Source organism: Micropterus salmoides, unplaced genomic scaffold (genome assembly GCF_014851395.1).
Source record: "Micropterus salmoides isolate LMB-PRFRI ecotype aquatic unplaced genomic scaffold, ASM1485139v1 Ms_hic_scaffold_13, whole genome shotgun sequence".
Classification (NCBI taxonomy): domain Eukaryota; kingdom Metazoa; phylum Chordata; class Actinopteri; order Centrarchiformes; family Centrarchidae; genus Micropterus; species Micropterus salmoides.
This window is the reverse complement of record NW_024040374.1, coordinates 21,482,803-21,493,650: the sequence shown is the minus strand read 5'-3', so window position 1 is coordinate 21,493,650 and position 10,848 is coordinate 21,482,803. Positions and strand designations below refer to the sequence as shown.

Genomic DNA, 10,848 nt, shown 5'->3' with positions numbered 1-10,848 from the left:
GATGTATTTAAAAGACAACTTCAAATATATACTTAATATAGTCTGCATTCAACTCGTCATCCATCTCTCAATCGGAGTGCAGTCTATTTATTGAAAGTTACCTACCTGGAACAATAAAGCATAGTCGTTGTTGCAATGATGACTGAAAGATTTCCAGCCAATCAGAAACGACTACATCCGGCTGTATTACCAGACCAGTTGAAAGAGGGGCCGGCCTAGTATCACATTTTGGAGGTTAGTTAGGAAAAATCATCCAGATTATGCATGAAAGGGTCGCCGCAAGCATCCACCACCAACTGGCCACCACCAAATTGTGACCTGACACAAACAACAAAGTCTCTAAAATGTTTAAAATTATTCAAGCTGTTCATATTTCATTTATTCGATTAACCGTCTCTAATTATATAGTCATCTATAAAAATATAAACTAAACTAATATATAGTTTTATACATTTGATTTCCCTACATGGTCTGAATGCTGTTAAAGCCCTCTTCAAACTCTTGAGAACAAAATTGTGGTGGGGAAATACTTTCATTGTATTGCCAATTTAAATGACTTAAAGGGTACAGGAATCACTGTATAAAAAGCTCACCATATTCAGGGAAAGTCTCCACCAGTTTGCTCTAAACCCCAAATTCCACAAACACACCAAGAACATGACCTCAGTATTGTCAGTGACAACCAATATTATCATAAATAACCCTGTAGTAAAAACAGCCATCTCTATTGTTAATATTTTTTTGAAAGGGGATGAATAAATAAGTAATGACAAAGTGGAGCTCAATGGCTATCATAAATGAATAATTTACAATACATTCACAAATAAGTTTTATTTTAATCTTTTTATACATTATAATCATATCCAACACATTTTTATATTATAATAAAATGACTCTTCTCCCTTGTCATTTACATAAATCAAAAATTTGTATATTAAGACTGCAAAATATTACTCCTGTAATTTTTGTATATAGCTTTGTACACATACAAGTGACAATGCATTCATTTTGCTCGGAACGAACGCACATTTTGGGGGACGGGGGACGGGGGAGATAAGAAAGGGCAGCCATAAGCAGAGAGAATACAAGAGCTCTAGCAAGACGGCAGGCTAGCACGTAACACCACCACCATCCTGTGACCAACACTGACCTGGGTTTGTACTTTTACCACAATTAATTAAGTTAAATCGCAGGGGAAGTGTTTTCAATTGTATTTGTACCCAAGTCTTTTCCAAAAGCATGCCACTAGGCTGGTTGTGTCCCAAGAGAAAGCTTGGAGCGCCACACGTAGCAGTACAGTGAAAACAAACCAAATACACTTCAGGTGAAAAGTACAGACCAACAAAAAAAAAAAAAAAAAAGTTAGTCAACATGATTAAAACTTCATATGGGACATTGCAGAGATTCAGGATTTTGATTAAAAATAAAAAATAAAAAAAAACACAACACCACCAGCTAATCATCCCCATCATGATCTTGGGAAATAAAATACACATACAGTATTAGAAAGATAATAAACCATGCTATATCATCCCACAAACACAGTTTGATCATTGTTTTCTCAATGTCAATATTCTGGCATATATCAGGCCTCCACAGCATATGCCTCCTCACATGTCAGAGACACAGTGTGGGATGTAAAATGAAATGCATGTTGAGGAAACAATGTCAACACAATCAAGAGTGTAGATCACTAAATGAAAAAAACCCCAAAACATTCAAGGTATTTTGATATACTGTTCGTGAATGTGCATACACAACAAACTGACCAGGCATAACAAAACACAAACAAACCATAAAAAAAAAAAAAAAAAAAACTAGTCTTGAGTACCCTCTTTGGTTTGTGATGTTCACAAAAATGATCTTTAGAGAGATCGCTCATTTACCAAAACGTGAAAATGACTCCATAGACGCCCATTTGTCTTGCGCACTCTACTCACAAATTTGATTATTATATTGGAAATAATTGCAAGGTCTCTGCAGAGAACATTTTAGCATAAATACATTTGACAAAGGGACATTAAATCAAAAGAGCTGCATTCACCTTCAATAAAACCAATTGCATCTAGATAATCTGTTTGGATTTCTGTCTGTTTGGAAATCACTAGTCATTTATTAAAATACAATCCCACAAGCCATCAACTGTTGCCATACAAAAGATTAATACAGAATATTTAACAATACAAAAAAGAAGTTTGTCAGTCAATGCAAATTCAGCTGACACACTGGCAGCCCCTTCAGTGCTTTACATCCTCTGCAGCAATGTGGAAACATGAGCTGTAGCTACTCTTGACACTGGCATGGTTAAGCTGTGGTCTTACAGTACAATGACTCAACGGGCCCTGCTGCTGGTGAAGAAATTAAGGGGGGGGGGCAAAACAAAAGGTTTTTTTTGTTTGTTTTTTTTTTTACCCAAGAGCAAGATGAAAAAAAAGTGCCAATGTGTGTGATGGCTGTATGTGTAGTATATTTATGTGTATGTAAGCAAGACCCAGAGGTGTGGTCAGGGCAGTGGGGGCCTGTTCACTCAGTGCTGCGGGTGGGAGTACTGGGCTGGTTGAGGCCCATGGTTTTGCACAACCAGCCGGCAAAGTCCACTTCCTCCACTTCTGATCGCTTGATGAATGTGTGACTCTGAAAGAAAAATAAAAAGCGACACCACTGTTTGCACTGCTTGCATCAATAACAAAAAAATAATGATCTCATAATCAAACTAGCAGATGAACAAAAATTAAAGTTCAGGTACCCACCATCAGCATCTTCAGATCTGCTCTCTCGGCTGGGTTTTTGATCAAACTGCACACACAAATGACACCAAAAAGGTTACCGACATGCAAGACTATAGAACTGCTTCTGTCAATGAAGGATTAAGTTTTATTTTTTCCCCCAATCTCAGATCTCACTAGACTTGTTTCTGTTAACACCAACTGCTGTCTTCACATCACATGACATTAAAAACACATGGAAACTTAAGTCCTCTACATTATCTACTTTAAAAGCAGATAAGTACTTGTAAAGTACTTGTAAGTAAAAATGCTGTTGCCAGTGCTCACCATTTTGTCACAAAGTCCTGGAAATCATTGGTGAAGACCCCAAGCGGCAGTTTAGGCGGTGGCTGAGGAGGAACCAAGAATTAAAAGATCAAAAACAGAACAATTAATGCAAATGTTTACGGTTTGCTTGTGTGTAGAAACAGAAATGTGTGTGTGTGTGTGTGTGTTTAAGAGAATAAACACAAATTGGCGTTTTCTCAGACCTCATTCACAATGTAGTCCAAGAGTTCAAAGATGGCCATGGCAGGTCTACTGTCCATCCCATGTCCTGTGGAGAACAGCATTTCATGCACACAATTACAAACAACAAATTAGTTGTAATAAATTAATTTAAATATCTTAAGCAAGCTTTTTGTTTTTATTAAAATTATATTTGAAAGCTTTTATCATGAAAACATGAATGTAAAAAGTCTATACAAATTGAGACGCATGGGTTTGCAAATGTTTGTGCGTTTCCTACCGCTCACGGGCCTGCCGGGTGGTCTAGGCCTCTGCGTGTTGGTGTGTGGCTCTCCCTCAGCCCCGTCCATAACGGCTCGTCCGAAGATGGCCTCCAGCTCTTTGGCTTCTGGCGGAGGGATGGGGGTAGCGGCCAATCGCCAGCTCCACCAGGGACAGACCCATGCTCCACACGTCAGACTGAACAGAGTAGTGAGTGCCCTGCAGTCTCTCCGGCTGTTGAGAAACACACAATCTACGTCAGAGGGAGCAGGTAGAGCCAAGATGCCAGGCAGGAGAGAGGGTTCGGCAGAGGACTGGGTGGGGTAGGCACAGGAAGTGGAGGATAGCATAATGGGAGGGGGAGAGGAGGAGGGGGATATTATGGCAAGAAGCATTGGGTGTGGTGAGGGCAAGAGGACAGAGGATGGGAGGGTTTGGCAGGAGGTAAAGAGCAGCTTTGGACTGTTTTAGTTAGAAGGGTGAGCAAGGGCAGGTGTGTGCATTGGGTATGAGAAAGGGCAAGTGTCTCTACACCACTGGTGCTTTGTGGGTAAGGGTTGGGAATAGGACGCACAGACTAGCAGCCTTCGGCACTGCACCCACCAGGTGTCTAAGAGTGAGGGGAAAGAAGGACGAGAAAGAGTGAGCACAGTTGCCTCGCTCATTGCCAAAGAGCCCTTTCCTGGGCACAGCCCTCAGTTCTTGGCAGGGGAGTGAGGGAGGGCCAGAGAAAAGGAAGGCAGAGGGCGGGGCCAGTGAACAAGAGCAATGTGAGAAAAGAGGAGAAGGAAAGTGGGGATAGGGCCAGAGGAAAAGGGGTGGGGGCGCAGGCGTGCAGAGCTGACTCACCGACATGTAGGAGCGCGTTCCAACAAAGGAGTTGGCCATGGAATCTATGAGCTGGCCGCTCACACCAAAGTCGCACAGCTTGATTTCTCCGCGAGAGTTGACCAGGATGTTGGAGGGCTTGACATCTATGTGGCAGAGGGGTCGAGGACGAACAAATGTACATTAAGTTTTCAGTGAGACTCGTCTTCATACTGCATCTCATCCGTCATCCACACTCAATCCATGTACAATTTCAGGATGAGAGAGGACTGCTTACAATAGGAAATCATGGCTAAACAAAAAGCAAATAAGTACACCCCTATGTAGGGATTAGAGGCTGTTTCGGGATTCCTGTGTGATTTCTGCGAGATGGGAGTCAATTTCTCTATTCATCATGGGACTGGGACGGGATATATAAATTTGCATTTCTAATATGAATAAATGCTGCGTGCATCTATATCTACTTCATGTGAGACACGAATATGTGCAGGCTTTGGTAACAAATTTCCCTCCTGGGACAGTAAACATTAATAACAAAAGCTTTCCGATAGCAAATAGCTTTTGTACATTAAAAAATAAACAAATATACAAAAGAAAAATATTTCTTGCAACATAGAATGACTACAGAGACAAAAAGTTAAACCATCACTACAGTCTCTCAAGAGGGCCGCGGGTGGCATGCACAGCACCCCAAAAGCTTCATCTGTGGTGCTGCGTCTATCTAGCAAGGTGGAAAATAGTCGCGACTCAAGCTCAGCCCCTGTTATAAAACAAGCCCGGGCCTCCACATTTCCCGCTCCCACCGAACAACATCCTGCAAAATAATGGGGTAAGACTGTGCCCTGCAATCTGCCCTCTGTGGTGTGTGACCCCCTCCCACCGGCCAAGGACACGTGAGGAGTGGCTGAGAAAGAGGTGGCCATGAAAGAGCGGGAGAACGATGGAGGGAGACATGGGAGGGAGGGGTCAACAAGGCGCGGCTGCTGTATAATCATGTCTGAGAGGCTGTAATTATTGCCTGAGCTCACAGACAACCGTCCTAGAGTACCACCGACCCTGTAGCACAGTGAGACACTGATGTCTGCCTACTGCCTTCACCAGTATCATTCATGACAACACACCCATGTCTGAAACCCAGACTGCCCTGGACTCTACTATGGTGTGACTTGTGATTGTTTGAATGCAAAGATAATGGGTTTTTTTTACCCCATTTTTTTTTTTTTGCTTCATGTTTCAAATTTCAAAATCAGGAACTCGTGGTATTCCCAAACAACAGTTTGCCTTGTGGTGAGCGTGCTAAAGTGCTTAAGATGTTGATGCAGTACATATGGAGGAAAAAAGCATGAAGACAATTAATACAAATCTGATCTGAAAAAGTACAGGGACGTCTGCAGCCGGGTCTAGTTAATGTGGTCCATTTAAAGTGGTTTCACTAACAGCAAAAAAACAACAACAAAAAAAAAACGCTTAGACATTTGGAAATAGCAATAATACCTATGTGCTTTTTGTTAGTGTGCTTGAGCATGTTTTAGCACAGCAAGGATAATGTCAGTGGAAAATTGAAGGATAATCCTGCATTTCTATCCATGCTTTTCTTTTTTATAAACGTGATGTTTAGACTGTAACATTTGCATGGTCTGAATCTCTGCGGGTTGCCTTACAAGCAACTGCAAAATTTAGCTACCACTAATACTGAACATTATATTAGCCACAAACGGCCATTAAAGAAACAAAAAAAAACAACAATGTATTATTTCTAAATTTCCTGTAACCTGAACAGACTTGCCCTTGTGGTCATTTCTATAAATTTTATTGCTAATATCAGACAAAAATAACTAAAACATCTCTTTCTTTAACTACATTGTGATATTCATGTATTTGTGATGCACAAATGAATCAATAGCACCAAGACAACATGAATGTACACAATACTACACTCCACACCTTAATGTCCACATACACCCTGATCATCATTTGATTTTGTAAACTACACACCACAGTGATCTGAAGTTGATGTTGCAGAAATGATTTTGAGAGCAATGCGAGTCATTAAAACTAGAGAACGCCCTTACCTCTATGCATGATCTGGTGCTTCTCCCGCAGGTATGCTAATCCTCTCAGTACCTGTAAACAAGAGAGCAAAACATTAACACACACACACACACACACACACACACACTTCCCTGTGTAGATATCAATTTAAAAATTGGTTATTTGGACTTGATGCAAGAGTTTAAGTTGAGTAAAATACAGTAAGCCCTGTTGTTTGTGACTCATGCATGACCGCTAGTTAAGCAACACCACAAAAGACACACACCCACAAATAGCAGTGCATTTGCAAAAAAACACATATGTTAACAAGCTTTAAGAATCAAATAAATATCAATTCATACCACTGCAACCGATTTTAAAATGACATACATATCCGGTAAGCTGCTCTCAAGTCAAAAGGCAGAAACTACATTTGTATTGTATTAATTAGTGAACTACATACAGCTATGCTAACTTTCCCCAGGATTTCTTCTGGGATTCTCCTGGCTTCCTTCAGGACCTGGTCCAAGGATCCCCCATCCTGCAGAGACAAGTTGCACAACATAAATCTGACATAACCATTAAAACAAACCCCCCCGCCCCCCCCCCCCACTCAAATAGACAACATGTATGTTCATTGGTTGCAAGCCCTGCTAACAGTCTCTCACCATGTGCTCCATACAGATGCTGATCTCCCCATCACTGTAAAAGGCCCCATAGAAGCCCACAATGTAGGGGGAGTTGCATTCATGCAGCACCTGCAGCTCTCTGATAATCTGGTTTCTGATGGCAGGCTTGATTTCCAGGTGGATCAACTGAGGAGGGAATGAGTGAGACCATAAACTGCTGTTCTGACAAAAAGAAATGTACCCGATGCGGTTACATCACTCACTGACCTCCAAACATCTCAAGATAACGCATTTCAAAAGGTGGTGGTTGGCATAAATACAACACTTTCCAGTTCGTCTGTGTGATATGTTATACAACCTCAACACATATTTGGGATTTCACATTTAAAGTAGTTTCAATCACTGACACAAACCACGTGAGTCTATATACACACCAAATGTCTGAGAATTTACACCTATGTTTTAAAGTAGTGATAACCCCCATAACAAATGCAAGTTCCCAGATTTCAAAAATTGTGTCTCATCATTTGTAGAACTTTTAGGGGAAATTCAACTTGCCTGTCAACACACACCTAACAGCTCGACAGCCTACAAGCTTGTGCTTGCTTGAGTTGCTGCTGTAGTGTCTGCATGGAATCCCAATAGCTCGTAAACTGTGCACCCTACGTTATGATCTAAATAATACAACGCTATGATGCAGGAATACTTGACTATATTTGCGAGATGCCAAAAATGTTTTTTTTTTTTTTTTTTTTTTAAATCGCACAAAATACACAAGCTGAGGATCCCTTTAGGTTTTGTTAAAAAAGGCCAAAATATGTACTGCAAATCAGTGTGTAAAACACACAAACATCTTTTATGTCGAGGTGCCGAATCCAAAAAGTAGGTACTATTTAATTTCACAAGGAGTCCCAACACTGCAGAATGCTCCCTTTCGGAAACAGTCTCTTTCATTCATTAACAAGAGTACAATGTTTTGAGCACGGTTTTAATTAAATTTTGAAATTAAAGAAACATTGAAAGCAAAACTGTTTTTGAAAGGGAGCAGCCAGACAGACATTTTATGGTGGAAAAAGGATTTGCAGAGAAACTCCTGCACAGTCTAATTTGAAACTTGGTACTACACCTTCATCAGGAAAAATGAGTACCAAATCTAGTATCAAAACATTATCACCTTATAAATTTATTTTTGCAAGTTAAACAGCGCGTGGGAGTTTCTTTGCAACTTTTGACCTACTCGTCCCCCTCTGATGCACCGGTCTCATGTTATAGCTGTGCGAGGTAATTTTCTGTTCCGAGTCTATGGTGGAACAATGAACCTGCTTGTAAACCTCAAACATATATTTGCCACTTCTGCATGCTTTGCACTGCAATTTGTTCTTACTTATGAGATAGATAGATAGATAGATAGATATGCCGCCAATGATTATAATCTGTGATACGCTGATATTAAGATTTATCTAATGGTTATTCTCCTGTTCTATTGGAAAAAAGGTCTCAACTTTGCATTTTCCTTTAACTGCCCTTGTACATTCTCATATACTTCTGGCAAGTCCTGATGTGTTGTTGCTGCTTTGAAATCATGGAGCATGGTGTGCTTTTCTCCACACAGCAAGTCAGTGCGGCTCCATGCAGAAGTGGCTGCAGCAAACCAAGCCAGCAAGAGTGTTATGGTGCAATGATAAAAATCTGCACTGTACTGGAATTCCTAAAAACAAAACCTCTGGAATGTGTTTTATTCCCTCCAACAGTCACACTTCACCTGTAACAACAACAAAAAAAATTCAGCAAATGTTCATTTTCACCTTCCGGGCCATAACCAAACCCGAGGGTTTGTGGCGGACCTTGTTGACCACTCCTCCATTTCCAGCACCCAACTCACATATGGGGTCAAAATCCTCATCCTTCAGTTCCCCAACCTGGGCTTTCTGGGTGAGAAAGGCTTCCAGTCGTTTCCTCTGTTGTTCGTCCAGGTCAAGTTCACCCAGTTTCTTTTGTAAGGCTTCAAGGTTGGCTCTGTGAGGAGGAGGCAGACGGTTCAGCAGGGTTTAATACACAGATGTGTCAACATTTAAACAACTCTATTTAAAAGGGTAGTGCGTGATATTAAACTTATGCAGAGCTTGTAAAAACACACTTTACAGGAACTCACTCTTTAACCCAGGTACAATTTACTTTAACTCATGCTAGGGCCACTCACTCAGATGCAGCATCAATGGTGTTGGAGGTGGCCTGTCCTTCCCCAATGGGCGTTATGTTCAGGGGAACGGGTCTTCTTTTGGGAGCCATTTCAAGACTTTCTCAAATATCGCACTAACCTGCAGTGAGCTGGGAAGCTGCTAATCTGGCCGTTTCCTTGTTCGAAACCCAAGTGTGAAAAAGCAACAGGATCAGCTCTAGATGGCTAACAACTTGGCTAGCTAACGTTAGCAAAGTTACTATACTTTCGGTAGCATGTCAGTCAGCTATTTCGGTAATTCGTATCATGCCGAGGTGCTCGTTAAAAGTCAGGTCGTTTTCCGGTGCATCTATCGCTTTTGGAGTGAAAACATTTCTATTTTTCTGCTTCTTCTGGGTTATCTACCTGCTGCTACTAGCCACTAGCCACTAGCTGCTTTGAGCTAGCACCAGCCCCTGGAAAAATCGTGCCCTGCGTCTTTCTGCCCTAATGTGCAGCCCCTCTTCTCAGCTTTCACGAGACAGCGAGCCGCCACGGGTGTACCGGCAGCTACACCGGGAGGCCGACTCGACTGGCAGCGTCCAAGCAACAAATCCCTCCGTCTTTCAGTCCGAGGTGTGGGGCTCTCAAGCGAAAAAGGGCTTTGGCTCTGGTTGATGGTGCTTCAATACAGGAAGCAGCAGCTGCAGCATCAGATCTGTGTGACACCCACAGGGAGAGCCCTTCATAAATAGCGCGAGACTGAGGCCCTCTGACAAATGGATGCGAGAGAGGCAGCGAGCTCACGGGAGATGTACGATATCTGCAGTTTGTGCTAATACCTCATGTACGCTCTCTTTAATGAGGTGAAAATCCATTTTAACCACATCTTATCCAGCACCTGCTGCTTTCTTATTTGTTTTAATGGTAGATAGTAAACACGCCGCGAAGTACACTACTGCCTCCCAGTGGTAACAAGAGGGTACTGTTGATTTGCAATAGATTATAATAATATATAATATTGTAAATATTCAGTTACCTCTTGTTACCAATACCAATAAACTACCGTTTATAATTATTGGTAACAAGAAGGTAGTAAGATTATTTTTTTAATCTTGTGCACACAAGTTATTATCTTGTGGGAACAAGATAATAACTTGTGCGCACAAGATAAAAAATATATAATATTATGGGACTCCATAGTTTACTGTTGATTGACAATAGATTATATTATTATATAGTTATAGTTTATAATTATTGGTAACAAGAGGGTACTGTTGATTTTTACAACTTACAATTTATTATTATTTGTAGTTTATTATTTCTGGTAAGTAAAAGGAACTGAAGACTTAAAATAGATTTTAGTGTATTAATATTGATAGTTTATTATTATTGGTAACAAGAGGGAATGACAATAGATTTTAGTTTATTATTGAATAGTATATGGTTGTTTTTGCATGATATACTGCATACTCTACTATATTTCTGTCAGAGAACTTGAATGCACAACAACCAACATAAAAAAATAAATCTATTTCTGAAACAACTACTAAATGGACCTTGTGGTGTTCTGTCAACTGCTGTAGAGACATAATCCAGGTGAACCCAGAGTGCATGTATGGTATATGTTGTTGTCAGGCTTTTTCCAGTAAAGACATTTTGACATATCACAGTATTAAAAGCACAGTTCCCTTTAGCTGCTTCACTT

General features: G+C 40.8%; 1 protein-coding gene across 1 annotated transcript; it reads right to left on the bottom strand.

The window, feature by feature from the left end:
- Nucleotides 1–816: 816 nt before the first annotated feature.
- Nucleotides 817–9,979, bottom strand: map2k2a (mitogen-activated protein kinase kinase 2a). The gene is given in 12 exon segments (XM_038716178.1): nt 817–2,634; nt 2,751–2,796; nt 3,054–3,115; nt 3,257–3,321; nt 3,514–3,637; nt 3,639–3,728; nt 4,344–4,468; nt 6,395–6,446; nt 6,817–6,894; nt 7,022–7,168; nt 8,788–8,998; nt 9,183–9,979. Coding segments are annotated over 12 exon segments (1,200 nt in total). The 5' UTR covers nt 9,272–9,979; the 3' UTR covers nt 817–2,523.
- Nucleotides 9,980–10,848: the final 869 nt, after the last annotated feature.